The sequence below is a fragment of the Peromyscus californicus genome, unplaced genomic scaffold (assembly GCF_007827085.1).
Source record: "Peromyscus californicus insignis strain IS unplaced genomic scaffold, ASM782708v3 Scaffold_20__1_contigs__length_68692818, whole genome shotgun sequence".
In the NCBI taxonomy this organism is placed as follows: Eukaryota; Metazoa; Chordata; class Mammalia; order Rodentia; family Cricetidae; genus Peromyscus; species Peromyscus californicus.
The window spans coordinates 14558733-14578353 of NW_026294503.1; the positions used below are offsets into that span (position 1 = coordinate 14558733).

General features: G+C 35.9%; 1 protein-coding gene across 7 annotated transcripts in view; it reads right to left on the reverse strand.

Annotated features, from left to right (window-relative positions):
• Csmd3 (CUB and Sushi multiple domains 3) overlaps nucleotides 1-19621 on the reverse strand; it is a 1145339-nt gene that overhangs the window by 144007 nt on the left and 981711 nt on the right. For 4 of the 7 annotated variants that reach the window (XM_052747788.1, XM_052747786.1, XM_052747790.1 and 1 more), the window contains 4 exons: nucleotides 14846-14959; nucleotides 14272-14367; nucleotides 12540-12743; nucleotides 1076-1200 (listed from right to left, as the gene is read on the reverse strand). In XM_052747788.1, coding sequence (XP_052603748.1) covers nucleotides 1076-1200; nucleotides 12540-12743; nucleotides 14272-14367; nucleotides 14846-14959 — 539 coding nt within the window. The remainder of the gene's footprint in view (nucleotides 1-1075; nucleotides 1201-12539; nucleotides 12744-14271; nucleotides 14368-14845; nucleotides 14960-19621) is intronic. The other 3 variants (XM_052747789.1, XM_052747794.1, XM_052747792.1) reach the window with 2 other exon arrangements.

Here is a 19621-nt window from a genome sequence, read left to right on the forward strand (position 1 = left end):
GTAAAAAGAATGTAAATGCCAGAGCAAGGGGAAGCATCCTGTGAAATGCCAACTTCTGAACATGATGGAGACATCATACTTATAAACTCACAGTAGCTGTAGTTACCTGCATGTGACCTGTACATGATCAAGACATTCAAGATTCCAATGGATATTCCATGGATAGCTTTAATTTTTTTTTAAAAAAAATCAAATCATGTTGTTCATCTATTTAATTATTATTCTCTCTCTCTCTCTCTCTCTCTCTCTGTGTGTGTGTGTGTGTGTGTGTGTGTGTGTGTGTGTGTGTGTGTGTGTGTTAGAACTTTTAGAGTGCCACAGTGCAAATCTAACAACCAGAGACTTCCCTGCAGTGGCTGGGTATCTTCTTCCTTCATGTGAGTAGCCTAACCTGTTGAACCATCTAGCAACCTTGAATGTAATAGTCTAAAAAAAAAACTTCATTTTGTGACATTTATTGTCATGTTTTAATAATAATACTCAATGTCTGGGATTTTCTTATATTCCTCACAATTTCCTATTTTGAATATTTGCTCTTGGAAAGCAATGTTCAGAAGAGATGTCCTTGAGAGGTGATTGTATCTTGAGGTCACTGACCTCTTCAATTGATTAATCTATTCAGGGTTAATATGTCATTGGACTATTCAGAGATATGAAACTTTAACAGAGGGGTTCTACTTGGAGTAAGTTACTGGAGGTATGTCTGTAAAGAATTTATTTTTGCCTTAGCATCTTCTTTTCTTTGATAGAAATAATCTAGGCCAGAGATGGCCAAACTGAATCTCTACTGTTCATACCCCTTGAGCTATCTCATCTCATGATTCTGTTGTGCCTGGCAGAGTTTTTGTTTGTTCATTTGTTTTTGTTTTTATTATTATCTGTCCTCTTGCAAACTGGATTTGGCTTTATTTTATTTTCAGGTTAAAAAATGATAAATATATTACTATTAAACTTAGTCATGTCAAGCCAAACTATTTGCTCAACCTTAAGAAATAACATGCCTTCTGTCATTTCTAAAAATATTAATTCTAAACATAAAATGAAAAAAATAAGAAAAATAAATAAGCATTCTTACTTGAATGCCAGCTCCCTCTGGCACGGTGATCTTCCAAACACAATTCAAATTGTTGTCATAAGGCTCAGGATATCCAGGAGACAAAATAGTCCCTTTGCGCTTAGTTAAAATCCCCCCACAGGGCACTGGAAGTTAAACAGCATGAAAGCCAGTTAATTCTAATGCAAAGGATTAAAATGAGACAAAGGTCAGGGAGAAAATCTCAAACACAGAAGAGACTTGTAAACAAAACCACATCATCTTAGGTTTTAAGACTCCAAGCATACCACAAAAATACCTACAGAAATTAATTATGCAGCATTAATGGAAGAATATCTAAAAGTCACACAATTATGATTATCATTTTTGTTATAATCCCTAAAACTTCATTGACTTTCTCACACACAATGTAAAATAAAATAAATCAATGCTTACATACAGATAGAGAAGTTTATGAATCACTCTTGGAAGTTATTTGGCACATCCTTTATTTTTCTTTGAGGGGTAATGGGATCTTTTGAAAACTAATATTGATCCTGATAGTAATTACTATGAAAACATTCATTTAGTCCACTCCATATCACAAGACTTCTAATCACTGCTGTATTTAAATTCATTTAAGTCTCTGACTGTCCAAGCTGACTATAAAGTGTTTTTTCTTCATCTCGTAACTGAGGAAACAGAGTCATTAAGAAGTTAAAATATCTCACAGTAAGTAATGAATCTGGGATTTGCATGCTGGGATTTGGCTCCAAAGTCCATGTTCCTCACCGGAGGAAGATACTTCATGCGGTTATTATCAGTCTAACTCCCACAAAAAAAAAAAAAAAAAAAACAATATGTTCTATGTTCTTCCTCTTAAATCTACACTGAAGTCAGCTGAAGTTCCAGCCTCTTTCAGAATATATTAGATTAAGGTCTTGTGCCATGAATGACCTTATTCAGATTCTGAGCATTGCCTAATTCATAACTCTTGAATCCTCTGTCCTTTTGAGAATGTTCCTCAAATTCATTATAATGTCAATGTCTTAATCCTCGAAATGCAAACACTACTGATTCTAAAATGCTTTCAAAAAAAAAATGCAGAGTATTATTAACATGAAGAAACTAGTATATTGGTTAAAATATTATAAATAATTAACATGTTATACTTCCTTTGGTTACAACTATTATTCTTTTGAATACTTAGGTGCTCTGCTGCTTGAACATTTTTCCTAGTTTGCCTACGATGGTAGCTATAAATAAAAATAAAATAAAACACATGGTTTGTATGAGAGATTGGAGGAGAAAGAAAGAGATAGAAACAGAGGCAGAGACAGAAAGACAGACCACAGAAGGGGAAAGGTGCCTGGAGGCCTGAGGAGGTCTCTGGGTGTTCTGCTCTCCTCTCCTTTAGACCTTTGAGACAGGGTCTCTTGCTGAATCTTATGCTGTGCTGTCAGCCATAGAGCTATGCCTGTTCCCTGAGCATTCAGATTACAGGAATGCACAGGGCCATGCCCAGCTTTTGTATGTGGTGAGGGCTGGGATTCAAAGTAAGATTCTTTTGCTTGCGAAGCACACAGTTGTACCTACCAAGCCATCTCTCCTTTACACACGTGTTTATAAAGAGTTTTAAATCAATGGGTCAGTTTTGTGACACTTCTCAAGTCAAATGCAAAAATCCAGGGTACTTGCCCAAAAGGGTACTGTAAAAATTTTAACAGGCTGACAATTGTTTAAAGTCATTTGGTGGGTTTTTTGTTTGTTTGTTTTTTATTTTTTTTTTAACTTTCTGTGTGTCAGTGTGAGTATACACATGTATGCAGATGCCCTCAAAAGCCAGAAGATGATGCTAGATCCCTTGGTACTGGAGTTACAGGTGTTTATAAGTGCCTCCTGTTAGAGCAACAAGCATTCTGAACCAGTGAGCTTATGTCTAGACTCCATCTGCTGTTTTCTTATACTACAATGCTGGGGTTAAAGAAAAATCCAATTAAATTAGTTAGAAAATATTTTGCACCTTTAAACATATCAACAACTCTTGTATAGGGCACAAAAATATCCTGGATGGATTGGAAAAGGAATCATAAAATAAACATTTGCTCAAAAATAAGTGGTAGATGATAGATAGACAGACAGACAGATAAATAAAAAAATAACAAAAGAAGGAAAATGGCTTACAAAGAACTTTCTGGCGCTTGGATGAATTAAAACACTGCATTTCTTCTTTTCCATCTTTATACTATTCAGCCAAGTTCTCATTTTCTTTGTCTGACATAGTACATTGATCATAACCCAGGCTTCCCTATATAATTATATATATAGTATATACTTCCAAGTTTCTGTCAAAGTGATCTTTCTAAAGTTATAAAACGGCATGTTACTTCTCCATGAAAAAAAATATATATAAATACACTCTTTTTCATTAGTCTTTCTCTTTCTAATTAATTGCCATTCCTCAGTGAATACATTTACTTACATATCTTTTCCAAACACCAAGTGTTTACCTCTGGCCATATATTCTTCCTCCAGGATGCACACTGCTCAGTCTAGATTTCAGAATTCATATGTCCAAACAATACCCATTCTCTCCTACATCACAGTGGATGTTACCACCACTCACGCTGTTCTTATGCCATAATTTCTCATTCTTGCTATCGCATTTTCTATTTCTACTTTCCACATTCAATCTCTCAACAAATCTTGTTAATTCTCCTTTAAAACATATGTGGTGGACTAGAGGCACATCTCAGCCAATAAAAGTGCTGCAGTGAAAGCCTGAACCAGTCCCTGAACCCAGGTTAATACAATGCAGATGGCCAGCGGTGGTGGCCACGCCTTTACTCCCAGCACTTGGGAGGCAGAGGCAGGCAGAGCTCAGTGAAGTCGAGGCCAGCCTGGTCTACAAAGTGAGTTCCAGGACAGCCAAGATTATTACTCAGAGAAATGCTGCCTCAAAAAACCAAATCAAAACAACAACAAAATCCAATGCAGGTGAACTAGCCTGCATCTGTAGACGTCCCAGCATTCCTGCATCAGAACATGCAGCAGACAGAAAAATGGGTTAGCAGCTCATGGGCCTGGAGTGTGCAAAGTGGTGGCAGGCACAAGAGAGATCCTGCTTCAAGAAGGTGGAATTCAAGAAGAGACTCCTGAAGTTATTCCCTCCCTTCCACACAGGTATTTTTGTATGTGTGAACCTGCACTCCCTCACGAATACATGCACACGCGTGCGTGCGCGCACACACACACACACACACAATAACACAATAAAAAAAGAAGTCAACAAAAAGTATATCCTGACTCAAATCTCATATCCAGGACTCTGATCTTCCTCTGTAATTATTAACCTTTCCTTTTTTCCTATGCAGTCTTATGACTTCCACTCTGGTCTTTCATTAGAGTGACTTTTCAGAAACGTATCCTTTCACATGAAACTCAGTGACTCCCTACACTGTTGAATTCGCCCTGGTCATGGCCTTCAAGGATCCCTACCTTTGTTTGTCTCCTCTCTGTAGGAACCTTCTCGGTTTATAGTGTTCCAGGCACCTGTGGACCTTCTCATGTTTGTGTGTGCCTCTCTCAAGACAAAACAGGGATCTTACTACCAACACAAGAAAAATAATTCGTCTACCTTCTGGTGCTGATTTCAGAATTAAAAAGTATACTTCATATCAATATTGATAATCGCTGTTTAACACTACAGGCAATAAATCTTTCTTGACTGCACGCAAAGATGAACAAATGGGCCCATCAAGAAATGAGAGTTGAGGCTGGGCGGCAGTGGCGCACGCCTTTAATCCCAGCACTTGGGAGGCAGAGCCAGGCGCATTTCTGTGAGTTCGAGGCCAGCCTGGGCTACAGAGTGAGATCCAGGACAGGCAGCAAAACTATACAAAGAAACCCTGTCTGGAAAAAAACTGAAAGAAAAAAAAAAGAGAAAGAAATGAGAATGAGACATGTTTAAAGAGAGAGAGAGAGAGAGAGAGAGAGAGAGAGAGAGAGAGAGAGAGAGAGAGAGAGAGAGAGAGAGAGAGAGAGAGAGAACACACACACCCCTTCAAAAATTCCTCATTCCTCATTCGGACAAAAAAAGAGCTGAAGTAGATAGGTGGTGCCACTGCCGTGAGACACTTCAAATGAATGTGATTCTGGGTCTGGAAGGCACTTGAAGAACACAGCAGATAATAGTGATGGGATAAGCAGCTAATTAAAGACTTTTCCCCCAAGGGGTGTAGGTGTCACTGCCGGGCCTTTTCAAAAGAGACCTCCCACCGACAGAAGTCCTTCTACCTAAGGCCTTCTATTGTCAAAGCTATTAGTGGCTGCAGGGGGTTATTTGAATCTCCAAGTCTCAGAGCAGGACAGCCTTGGGGCTTTAGACTGAAAAAAAAAAATCTTAAGAACACTGACGTGTAACAGGGTCAAATTTGAGGATGAAAGCTCTGTATCCAGCCGAACTTTTATGATTCATTTTTACCTGTTTTATAACTTCAAATTTTTTATCAAAGTTATAATGCATGGTAATTTATCCATGAATTGTTTAGATTGCGGCTTTGTACAAGATTTCACTTGTCTGTATGCCACTGGTTACATTTTTCCAATCCTTTCATTTTTGTGTAGTTTACCTATATAACTTTTTTTAAAATTCATTTTACATACCAACTACAGACCCCCCTCTCATCCCTCCTCCATCTCTCCTTCCCCTGCCTCCACCCCCACACTTGTTATCCCCTCCTCCAACAGGGTAAGTTCTCCCATTGGGGGACAGCTAAGCCTGGTGCATTCAGTTGAGGCAGGACAAAGCCCCTCCCCGCTTTATCAGGGATGAGCAAGGTGTCCGACCATAAGTAATGGGATCCAGAAAGCCAAGTCATGTACCAGGGATAGATCCTGACCACACTGCCAGGGCCCCCTCAAACAGACCAAGCTATACAACGTGGAAACCTCAGATGTGCTCAAGCAAGCATCAGACCGATCAAGAATATGGCTATGTAGAGCAATAATGAAATTTGACTGCATGAAACTGTGGGAAGGTAGCTTAAGTTGTTATACCTCCACATGCATTCAGGAAATTATCAGTTATTTGCTGAAATCCTATCATTGAACAAATACTCACTGCTCAGCTGTTATATATCAACAAGGTCCTCTTGGTTGAGTATAAAATAGTGCATTAGCAGGGAAAATGAGATGGATTCAAGTAGATTAAGAAAATTTAAACAAGCACAAAAGCTGTAGATGTATAATATAGTGGATGTTCCCATAAACAAGAGTATGGAGAATGGATGAAGGATGAGAGGCACAAAGCTGTTTTACAAAGGACAGTTGGAAAGTTTCAGTATGAGACTTGAAAGAAACAATGCTGTGAGATAGAAAAGCATGGAAGAGTAGTATATTCTAATCCATGGGAACAGGGTAATCAAAGGCTCCAAGCAGGCCATAACTTACATAAACAATGTAAATTCAGACTAAACACAAAAATCAAAGAGACTACATAAGTATAAACTTAAGATAGTTCTGCGCTGACTTTCATATTAAAATTGTTCATACATCAAGGATTTTACTTAAAAAATTAGACACAATCATTTGTATTCAAAATACTTATTTTTAGATTCATTCATGTCTGCTTTATATGTACGAATGTTTTGCCTGCATGCATACCACATTCACGCAGGGCCACCGGAGGCCAGAAGGGGGCACTAGAACCTCTGGAATTGGAGATACAGACTGATTGGTGCTGCCCTGTGAGTGCTGGGAATTGAACTTGGGTCCTCTGCAAGTGCAGCAAGTACATTTAATTGCTGAGCCATCTCTCTAGCCACCGTATTCAGAAAATTTTGAAGTCGAAATATTTACAGTTCAACATAGACTTATTAAGTAAAAAATACAAAGTTTAAAGTCTCATCTAAATATAATACAAAACAGATCAATAGTATTTGAATAGCAATTTATCCTGAGGTAAGTTTGTTGTTAGCTATAAGCCAACTAGTACTAGTAATACATAGGAGTGGCATGAACATAGAGTAGTTTCATGGAAAATGAGAGGGAATATAAAGAGTTGGTAGATCTCAGACAAGTCTACAAAGTTTGAGAATAATCTTTTTTTGATGCTCCCTTCCTCTTTTCCTACGGAAGCTGGGGTCCTGGTTTCTGAACCTACCAGAGCAAAGGTGATATTCTCTAAACATATAGAGAGAAGAGGGATATAAATAAATAGCTGCTTTAGCTAAACACATGGGATTTTTACATGAGTCCCAGGGGAATTGAGAACTTGACATCTTAGCTTAGGGATGACCCCATAAGCCTTGGTCACTTGGTCACAGCTGTGTTGCTCAACTATCCATAGACATGTTAAACACTTTGGAGTGTTTGTGTTGGCCTTAACTTTATCTAATCTTTCTCTTTGACTTCAAGACTGAACAGACCAAAGTATAACTCAGATATTTGCAAGATTTAGAACATCATAATCCAACAAATTGTCAACTCTTAACTTTTACAAAACTTTGTTCCAGACTACCTGAGGATGCCATGGGCTTTCCTATGTTGCCAGAAACCTGAGGAAGGGCTCAGTGTTTTTGTGGTTGCTGTTGTTTTTGCTTATGTTTTTTGTCATGTTGTTATTGTTGTTTCGAGACACAGTTTCACTGCGTAGTGCTGGCAGCTGTCCTGGAACTCACTCTGTAGAGCAGGCTACTCTGCTGGAACTCCAACACCTGCCTACTTCTGCCTCCAGTGTTGGGATTAAAGCCTGTGCTACCACCACACTGGCTGAAGGACTCACCTCCTGACCTGACACCATATCAACCTTTCTGAATTTCCTTTATCTGACTTATTCTGTTCTGCAATCAGATTCCAAAAACAATAGAACTGTACAATAAACATCTTATCACAAGTGTCCAAACTCCCCTTGTACACAGCAGCAAAGTTCTTATTGGTGACAAGGCCCTACCTGGCTGATGCTGAGCTAATGGTCCGTGAAATGATGTTCTAAAACAGCCACCTTTGTAACTCTTAAACTTCCCCATCCCTTTTCCCTTTCCTATATTACCAAAGACTCTCGCTCACATAATGTAAACAGTACTTCTCTGTTTTGCTCACGATGTCATTATAGTTAAAAACCATTTCTCTGTCTTCACTACCATTCATTCTTGTGATTAGCCTTTGAGACAGGGAGCCCAAACCTGGTTTGTTGGGAAGTCGGACTCTGGCCTCTGTGGTACGTCTAGTAATACTATCTTCTAGTCTGAGTGCAGGAAACAGTTTGTGTTGAGGTTTTTCTTGGCACAGCTCATATTATAGCTTTCGTAGGTTGAAGTTACATGATTGCAGATCTTCCTGGCAAAAATTTCAACCCAGTGAATCTCCTTTAGTGGAGTAAGAGGCATAGGTCCACTGGTACAGTGGGCATTTGTCCATTTGAGGGCTTCTGTGTAGGCTCCGATTTTTGGCAGTTCTCTGCCTGGACAAAGCTGTTCTTTGGTGCATCTTTTATTTCTATGTGGAAGCAATTAGGATAACATTATCTTGCTGTGGATTAGCATCTTTTATTTCTATGTGGAGGCAATTAGAATACCATTATCTTGCTGTGGAATAGCATATACATTACAACCGCCCGAGACCTTATCCGAGTGGCTAAAGAGCTCTGTGACACAGCACAGAGCAGATCTCGGCAGGGAAATGATAGTGGGCATCAGAGAGATCCTCCCCCTGAAGTCAGCCACCCCTCACACCTCAAAGTCTGGAAAGGTGAGGCAGGGAATATCCCTTGATTATTTCTGAAAGAAAATCTGGCTAATTCTTCCACTGTCTTGGTAACTGGTCCTCCTTTTTGTCATATCTGTTATCTTGTCAACTACCTCCTCCTAGCTTCTGTTTAAACAGTAATATTACCAAGCATCCCTTTGCAGTCTCTTAAAGTTGCCTCCTGAATACAATGGTCTTATTCCAATTCACAAGCAGAAAGTTTCTAAATTTTAAGTTGAGATTCACATTTCATTAATAATTATATTTCTTTCTTTATTTTCTGAAACAGAGTCTTGCTGTGGTTCCCATGCTGGACTCAAACTTGCAGGCACAATTTCATGTGTCTGCTTCCTGGGTACCTTGGACTATGGGTGCATGCCACCACAACTGGATAACATTCTGTTATTAAATGCTTTTTGAGTCACACACTTTGACAAAAGCAGTCAAGACAAACAAATTGAGTTGTACCTCCAATGTCTTAGAGATCTCCTCTGCCAAACACCCAATTCAATTTCATTATTCCCAAGTTGTACTTTCTATAAAACAATATGAGTACACCTGGGCAGCTTCTTATGACTTTATATTACAGATAGCCTTCCCTCCATTACTCAACAATATGTTCCTTATTTCTATCTGAAACATCAACAGGGACTTTACTGAGTCTAGACCAACAGTCTCTTCATGACCACCTTATTCTCTAAGAAAAATTATCTCTACAATGCTTTATAGAAATGCAGCTCCATCCAGCATGTATCTCAACCATTCCAGCTTTGATCCATTTCCCAGTTCATCTTTAGAGTTTGTAAGCAGCAACCAATTACTGTTGCTGATTCTTTGACTTAGTTCATTTGCACTGCTAAAACAATACACCACAGACTGTATATCTAATAAACAACAGGCACATATTCTCATAGTTTGAGAAGTTGGAATGTCAACAATCTGTGCACTAGATGATTCCATGACTACGGAGAGCCTGTTTCCTGGTTCATATCGATCATTCTCTTGCTGTGCTTTCACAGTATGGAAGGGAATGACATCTACTTGTAGTCTCTTTTATAAGAATACTAATATCATTCATGAGGTTAATATCGAATCATTTTTCAAAGGCTGCCCTATGTGCATATAAACACATTGTAACTTATCAATGAAATATTTAAGTAGTTACAATAGTTTACATATAAAGTTTGAATGTGAATCCTACCCACCTGCATCTCAGGACTTCATTTGTTGAAGGCTTAGCCTCCAGATAACATTGCTGTTTAGATGTTATTGGATCATGAAAGAACCTAGTTCATCAATCAATCAGTCCATTCATTGGTCAACTCAAGGCTAAATGAGCCATTAGGAAAGGCAGAGCAGAAAGACATAGACCATGAAGGAGAGAGGTAATATTGAAAGGTATAACTTATATGTAGATCTTCCAATTTTCTGCTTGTTGGATGACTAGAGGTGGGTAGCTTTCCCCACAATGGCTCCTGCCACTAAATGTTCTCTTATATCTCAAGCTTATATCCATTAATTGAGCCTAAAAATTAATTCAATTCTATGAAAGTTTGTGACAAAATAACTTTTATTCCTTTAATTTGATTTTGTTATGAAGTTGAAGAACTGACTAACATGACTGTCACAAGACTTTTGTTCAGTGGTAAGCAAGACTAGATTATATTACAGCATTTATACTTTTACATTTTATAGCTGCCTTTCCCTTCCTTTCTTCTTCAAGCTATAAGCTGTATTCATTTTTTTCTTTTCTCTGAATCAGCTGGTTTTTCTGCTCTGTGTCTTTTCTTTATGGAAACCCTATCTTGTTTTCATGTTTTGATGAAAAAGAAAATGTTTCCCTTCATAAGGTGGTGTTTGAATTCTTCAGAGTCACAAAGAAAGGAGAAAAATCTGAGTAAAACTATTGCCTTGTACCTATAAATTCTTTAACTTTATTTGCATTTTATGTTTTTGATCCAAATAACATCCTGGTCTTACAGAATTATTAATTTTATTACTTAACACATTAATTAATTTTATTAATTAATACATACTTTTGTTTATTAATTACAGAATTATTAAAAATTGTTTACATGGAGCAGCTAATGAAAATAAATTTCTCTGTAATTCTAAATAATTTTGTAATGATTAGTATTACTATAATGTTAAAAGACAAATTATAGTCTTATTGGAGGGGAAAGTTCAAGAATCCTGTTTTAAACCATAATGATTATAGTTAGTGACTTGATTTATTCATCAGAAAGATATAAAAGTAACTTCAAAATAGATTGTTTGAAGTTTTAAATATGTGTTTAAATACTTAAAACTAGGACTGTCTAATGTTAGGAACGAGGCTTCCTGAGCCTTCCTTCAGCAACTCAACACTAGCAGCTATATCATCACCAACCGCCCAATGAGAAATGCTTACCCTTTAAAAGGTCCCTGCAATCACAGACCACTCTCTTGTTCTCTTGATGTCTCTCTCTCTATCTCTCATCTCACTGTCTCTCTGTCTTTCTCTATAATCAACACTCTGAGACGGCCTTTCATGTACTCTCCCCCAACTCCCATTAAAACTCTTGTGTGAAATCTGTTGTGTGGGGTGATCTCTGCTGCGTTCCTTGGCTCTAATCTACCACAGTACTTCTTCCATTAAACCCTAACCTCTTAGCTGTTTTGACAGTTATTAAAAATGCCTTAAACTGAAAAATCTTTAAACAGAAGACATAGATTCAAAATTATCCAACGAATAAAAGCAAACCCAATCTAACAGCACACTGGAGATATTAATCACTATATCATCCTAGGAAGGCAAGGATGGTTCAGCATTTCCCAAGGTAAATCTGACACCTAATAATAACAGAAACAAGGACAAAAAATTTATACAATCATTTCAATGAATGCAGAAAAGGCATTTGACAAATTTCATGATGAAAATGTGGAACAAGTTTGGCTTACAAGGAACACACCATAATATAAAAAGTAATGTATAGTAAATTAATACCTAATATTATATTGAATAAAGATGTAATATAAACAGTTATAAGATTTGGAAAAAGAAAATCTGACAACTTTTCCCACTTTTATTCTGGCTACCACAAGTCACAGGCAGAACAACAACACAAGGGAAAAAATGAAATGATAAAAGAAAAGAAAAAAACAAATGAACAAAAAGAGAATTTAACTGGAAAGAGGAAATCAAATTGTGATGGCAGATGATATGATCTATCTTTAAAAAATATCAATTGACTACTAAAATCAATAAATGAATTTATCAGTTTCAAGATACAAAATCAATATTAAAAAATTAATAGCACTTAATTACTACAAATAAATAAATCAATAGCCATCAAGAATTAAGGAAAGAATACCATGTCATTACCAAGGGATAAATTTTGCCTAAATATTATAAGATTTTTACAATGAAAACTCAGAATACTGCTGATAACAATTGAAACACACACACACACATACAGAGAAAAGGAGGTAGAGTATTAAAATAATGATTGATAGAATTGATAGAAGGAATAATTCAGGATGATAGGATAGGCAAAGATATTTTCGATAAGACTCCTAAAGGACAAGAAACAATGGCAAGTATAGAGGGCATTCTGTAAAAGTGAAAAGTTTTTCGGAGAAGGGAATTATGAGAGTATAGAGACAGTGTAGAGAACTGGAAGAGACATTTTTGGATTATCCATTGGAGAAGGAACTTATCTAATTAAAAAATGGACCAAAATTATGCACAGTCACAGAGCACACAAACATATACACTCACCAATGCAAGTAGGTAAGGAATCATTCCACTGGGCCAAAGAATTGGGCACTGTGTCACACCTAATGGCTCTGGAGCCATGGAGAATGTATCCTGGGTTACATTCAAAGAGGACCAATGAACCAACGGCAAAGTCATTGCCCATCCTTCTTCCAAACCTTGGCTCAGGCACAGAACTGCACTGTGTAGAGCTTGTTCTAGGAACAGCTGCACAGAAAGAAGTTGGTTTAATTTCATGTGTATCAGACATATATTGCTTTCAAAATGTAACTACCTAAAGAGGCTCAAAAATCTCATTTTTTTTCATAATTAGAATGATTAATTTTAACACATATCTAAATGTTTCAAGTTCAATAAAAATAAAATACAATTTAAAAAGAATGTTGACCTTCAAGATATTTTCTTTAAAAATTTTAACTTTGATCCTTTAAATAACATCAACTATGCTACTTTCTTTCTTCTGTTTTAACCAAATTCTTATCAATACAACAAAGCAACTTTTTTTAGAAAATGCAATTTACAGGATCAAAAGTGGTTGTATAATTTTCTGTTTCGATTCCCAACTACAGATAATAATTTAGAATACATGAAATATTTTCCAGTTGTTTCATGTACTGGATCTTATTAATATTAACTAGATATTGCAAACATGTTCACAAACTTAATTTTCAATGTATGTTTGTTACCAATGAAGACAGTAATTTCAGTCAGATTAAGCAGAATATAAGTCAGACAGATTAACAACAATATTTATTTTTAATTCATCAATAATACATAATAAAATTTGAGATGGTGTTTATAATTTGTATGCCCATCAATTGTGCCTTTTTTGATTTAATAAAGTAGAATGATAACAGGATGTTTTTTCTTTTTAAAACACATACAAATGTGATTAAAGAGATTGACAATAGTCCAAAAGAATGGCATGAATTCCAATAGACTAAGCCCTCTAGCATGACTTGAGGAAATGCAACTAAATTTTCTCAGTGCCTTTGAAGATTCACAGTACCACAATTGTGTACAGGGGAAAATATTATGATAAAAGAGTGTATGTTACAGCCAACTGAAAAAAAAAAGTGAGATGAGGGAGTTTAATAAGAATACAAAATCACAAATATTCATACATTTCTTAGTAGGAAGGTACAAAGTCATTTTGAGAAGAACTATTACATGATCATATACAATTGATTCATATATTTCAAATGATTCTTGATTTAGTTCAATGATACTATAAAAAGTTGTCCATAAAAGACAAGAAAAAAGCATGGAAATTAACATTTAATGTGCAAAATTCTTAGTAACTGCAGAAAGTTCGATTTTACTGAGAGGATAAGAAAGTATATTTTTCACGTGGAGCAACATTTACCTTAACTAAATAAATTACAACAAAAGTCCATGTGTTTAATTTAGAGTGGAAGACCATGAGAAAAAAAATGAGAAGAGTCAAGAATAGTAAGGATAACACAGGTGTTTTGAAAACAAAATGTTGGGAAGGAAGGAAGGAAAATTCAGGCATTTCAAATGGGGAAAGTGATGGAACAATGCATTCTTTTTAAACTGGGTGAAGCAACAATGTTCCAGGAAAGGATTCATGAGGTAGGTGTCAGTGTACAACTTCTTAATGCCAATTTCCTCTGTCCTCTACGGTTATGAGGAGAGCATTGGACAACAACTGGACACAGCATGGAAATTGATATCATTCCTTAGTGTGTTTCTAGACTACAGTGTCACTTACCTTGATAAACAAAGTGAAATCCCTTAGCTGTTATGGGTCCAACTGAAGTGAATCGAATTGTGATCTGATTACCTGAACTCAGTGGAAGTGACTCTCCTACTCAACAAAACAAATACTCAGATATCATAAATAATCTCCAGTCAGTAAACCTAATAAACTACAGCATTTTACACTGTCATTTGAAAATGTCAAACTAGGTTCCATCAAATTACTTTAAAATAGCCTACTGCTAGCAATATAATTTCTTTGGGTTCAGCTTCAATTGCAATTTTTTTTATCAGAAAGCTTTAATTACATTTTAATACATATGGCTCATTCTTAAATATTTTATAGCACATGAAACACCACAGATTGTGATTAAGTATTGTATTTATTTTATTACAGTCCTAGAAAATAATTAAATTTGTCTCAAGCTTATGAATTACTATTAAATTGTGGTTTTATTCTTAATAACAAAATCTTCAGTTTACAGTATTGCTAACATGGATGACATAGATCTCAACTCTCTCTACAATACTAATCAAAGTCAGTCTTTAACCAATAGCTGAGGAATGGCAGTTCTAGTAAAGGATACCTGAATGGGATCCCGAGAGGGAAGATAACAGAGGAGACTGCTGAGTTGGCCCATCAAACACCTCAACAACATCGTGGAGGGATGTCTGGAAAAATACAAACTGGCCAAACACCACTGATCAACAGGAACCAGGAGAAGCAAACCAATCACCAACCATCCAAAAACAAAAACGAAAAACAAACAAACAAAAGAAAATAGAAAGAGGAGGAGACAGAGAACAAAGGATTACAATATAATAGTAATCTGCAGGTTTTGTGTTTTTTTTTGTTTTGTTTTTTTTGTTTGTTGTTGTTGTTTTTGTATTTTCTACCTTTAAATGAGGACGGGTGCCAATTGGTTCCTGACATTTGTATTTCAGGCCACCAAGATAATGAGCATGATTTAAGGCAGTAAAGTTTTCAGAAGACTATCTTAAAAAAATAATAAATGGATATCACATTTAATTTAATTGGAAATTGTAGAGTCATTACAATTTAGTATTTATCATAACTACTTTCAGAATTTTTTTCAGCTTTTTTTGTGGTTTTATTGAGACAGGGTTGCTCTGTGTAGCTTTGGAGCCTATCCTGGAACTCGCTCTGTAGACAAGGCTGGCCTTGAACTCACAGAGATCCACCTGCCTCTGCCTCCAGAGTGCTGGGATTAAAGGTGTGCGCCACCACCACTCAGCTGTTTTTCTCATAGTTTTATTTCACTCTGTGACTCTCTTTTTCTAACTTCTTTCTCCTCCTTTAGGTGAGATAGCTAAGATTTTAATACAGGGGATTTAAAAAAGGTTGTTCTCAAAATGTCATTCCATTATAAAAAATAGGTTTGCTAGAAAAATATCAGTGAGATATTTTACAGATCTTGTGTTTAATTTATATTCTGTATAAAAATGACTCCTGAGCATTTATTATGAATCTTCCAATGAAATGAACATAACTTAAGATTCCTAAGCAAGTAAAATATTACAAATCTTCACAAAAAATTACTTTTTCATGGGGAAATAAGTTCTGAAGTATTTCACACAAAAAAACTTTATGAGGTTTATTATTTTCACTTATTATTTTACTTATCTGTATTCATCTTATAAATTTATATCCAGGATATACTTCAACTACATTCACAAACTAAGAGTTCTACAACAGATGTTAATTCATTTTTCATGTTACAAAAACAAAATATAAGAAAGAAGTGAGTAATGATAATAATTCTTAGAACTTTGCATTGAGTGAAAACATTGTGGACTTAAAAGATTATGCGTTAATTCTAGTGATAATAAACACCATAATTTTGTGTATTCAGAATCATATGACTTTTACTCAATCATCAATGAATGAGTATAAATATAAGTACATTTAATGTTTCAAGTTCATATTTTACAACTCAAATCACAGTTCTGGCCATCCTTTGAGGATTACTTTGTAAATAGCTCATATATCTGCAGCATTGCTGAGCTTGGCCCGTGAACACAGGTGTGTACAGAGTACTGTGAACTTAGCTACATTCATTTATTGGCATGGAAGAAATAAGTTGGTGATCCCAGTCCAGTTCTTTGTAAATGAAGAAGATGATGAAGAAGAGGAGGAAGAGGAGGAGAAGCAGCCGGAGGAGGGCGAGGGGGAGAGGAAGGAGGAAGAGGATATTTACCACATTGGCAGATATACTGTCACTACTTTGAAAAATGTCTGACTATTGAAGTACTTAATTTTATGAATATTCTTCCTGAAAATATTTGCTGGAAAAAAGGAAGAAATATATGTTTCTATTACATCAGATACATACAGTATACTGTTGAAGTGGCTTACAAGTTATGTAACATTTTTGGAGTTCAGACTTCTTTAAAAGATGCTGAATTTGGTCTACCATATCCCAGGCTATTTCAAAAATATCGAGAAAAAAAGAAATGATGGCTGTTTTTACAGTTTATGCATTAATCATGGGTTTTGTATGATTGTTTTAAAGTATGGCTTTATCTTGTTCTGATATAACATGGCTATTCCCCACTGCCTGAAAAAATGGCCGAAAAGGACAAAAACAAACAAACAAAAAACCGAAATTTTGATCACAAGAACATTCCTATATCAAGTACATTGTACAGCAATACTCCTTACAGGTAATGTATTTTTCTATGGTAAATTTTGAAGTCAGTTAGAAAGTTTGAAGTTCAACACCCTTCAACTGTTTCTCCCATAATATGTCAGCTATTCCAATACTAACCACTCTCAATTTCTAAGACAACCACTGTATCCAATGCAAAAAAAAAAATATAGCTATGTGAGTGTATATTATTAGGAAAATAAATCTGCCTTTTTCTCTTATAAGTAGGGCCCTTCTTAACTTCTTTCTCAGTAGATCAGTTTTGTATAAATATCTCCTATAAATTAAGGACTCTTAGAGAATATGTGTTAATGGTATGGTCACTAGCATTTTAATTTTCCTCTACCTAGGTAAGAATAGATACTGAGAATACTCTTCCACAGACTAATGTTAGTATGCACTTATAATTTTCTATAATTCTGAGGGAAAACCAGATAGTTGAGAGAAAAGTAATTGGGATGCATTATGGGGGCAACAAGCAAGCTACTTCTTAACAAAACTCTAATTCTGCATTAATGTAGACAGTTGTAAATTTAAATTTAAATTGTGTATAAAGTTATCTGAAGAAGATACTGAATCATTATTTCAGAGATGGCATGATAAAAGATGTGCTTAATGTAGCATTTGTAGTCCCAAGAATCATTGACACTTGCCCAAACCTGATTTCACAGATACTGTTAGAATACTTATGTAGTAAACTAATACCACAGCTTGGAACCAGATCCCTCATCCTCAGCCAGATGTTTTTATTACATTTATTCTTTGACAATATCATACACATATATGGTTCATTCTGGTTAGTCCTAACTCTGTGAACACCATTCTTTTCCCTGTTGGTCCCTTTTCCTCTGTTCATGACTTTTTCTGTTGTGTGAACTGTTGAATTTAACCAAGGACATCCATGAGGATAATCCACTAAAACATGGTGGAGTCACAAGTGGCTACATAATTGATGAGAAGCATCCCCCAGCATCAATCAATAGCCAGCGGTTACCTAGAGAAGAGGACCCAAAGAGTTCCTCAGACCAACTCTTGTGTAATGCCACTGCAGGGATCATGAGATGCTGTCAGCTTATGATTCTAATGAGTGCACCATATGCCCACAAGATACCATTTTGAGAATTAAATGGCTATCCTAAGGTTTGCGACCTCATTTCATGCATAAATATCTCGATTCATTTAGCATTCACACATGTAGACAACAAACTGTTGGCCTTTGCTTCTAAAACCTTTGGAATAGACAAAGGCAGGCCTTGATTGATCGAAACTAATTTTGAGAAAACCCAGTTGATATATGAACACGGAACACTACATTTCCTGGATATCGTTTTGGGTGAGCAAGCTGTCTTGTACACCTGAGTCACCAGTGCTTAGCTAAGGTATAATGAGACCATCATTGTCCTCTAAATAGACATGATTTGCTTCTCTGCTTAAGTTCATTTTATCTATCCATGTATCTATCTCCCTATATTTAAATTAACTTATCAATCATCTGTATTTCCATTATATTAATTCTACTTTGAACCACCATTAACTTTTTACTGTATTCTTCATTATTTGAGATTTAAATGAAAATTTTAATATTTAATATTTTATATTTCTGAGAAATACAGAAACTCTCTATATTTAAAAATATATCTTTAACAGCTGATCTGTGTACTGATGGCCCAGCCTATTGCCTGGACCATATTTTTTCTCTCTAGAAATCCAATTTTTCTCTAAACTCTGGGCTAATTAATAAACGCTATGTTATCTCTTACAAGCAGAAATAAAATAGCTAGAACTCAGCAGCCAACTTGTTTTTCACCCTCTAGAGACAGGAAGATCTTTACCTCACAGTGCAAAAGCAGGCTACCAACATCAAGCAACTTCTTAAAACAAACAGGATTTTATGGAATTTTCTTCCAATTAAAAAAATAACAGATGTTAATGGTAACACTGTAACTTCTTCATTAGAAATGTATTTTTACTAATGTCATAAGTACTTCAACAAACCAGGAAAGGGGAAGAAGACAGAAATCCTAGTAAGATAAGGATTAAATACATAAAATGTGCCCACAGAGAACATCTTTTGAAAACTGTTTTTGAAGCTCTTATTTTCCACACATTTTATTACAGAATAAACATGAGTATAATCAGACTTAGTTAATTTCATTCTATAATATATAGGAAGGGAGTTAAATGCGAGAGTTGAAAGGGTCACCAAAACAGACAAGATCTCTGCCCTTGGGCCCCATTAACTATATTTGTTTGTTGAAATTGCAGCAGGCCTTTGTTCTGCTTATGAAATGGTAATAGATTCACTGATCAAATTAATTACAAAGCAAGCAACACCAGCAGACGTAGGCCACATCTTCCCCTGCAGACTGATGCTTAGTCCTTTAAACCCAATCTTCAAAGTGAGTCCCCCCAAAAACCTCTCATAGGGAATATAGGAGGGGTGGAGTGACTTCCAGGGGGCTTTTAAACATAACTATTATGTAGATTTTTTTTAAGTTCCTTTAAATAGTGGTTAAAGCACTTAGACTCAATGCAAGGCTGGGGACCAGATGCTCTTGGCAGAATGCTCACCACAACTTGAATATGCTCTAGTTCACAGGCTCATCCATGAGCAGCAAATGTAGACTGTGTGGAAACATCCTATATATCTGACATCCCAACTTCTTCATTACTAAAGCAACATTTAATCTGTCA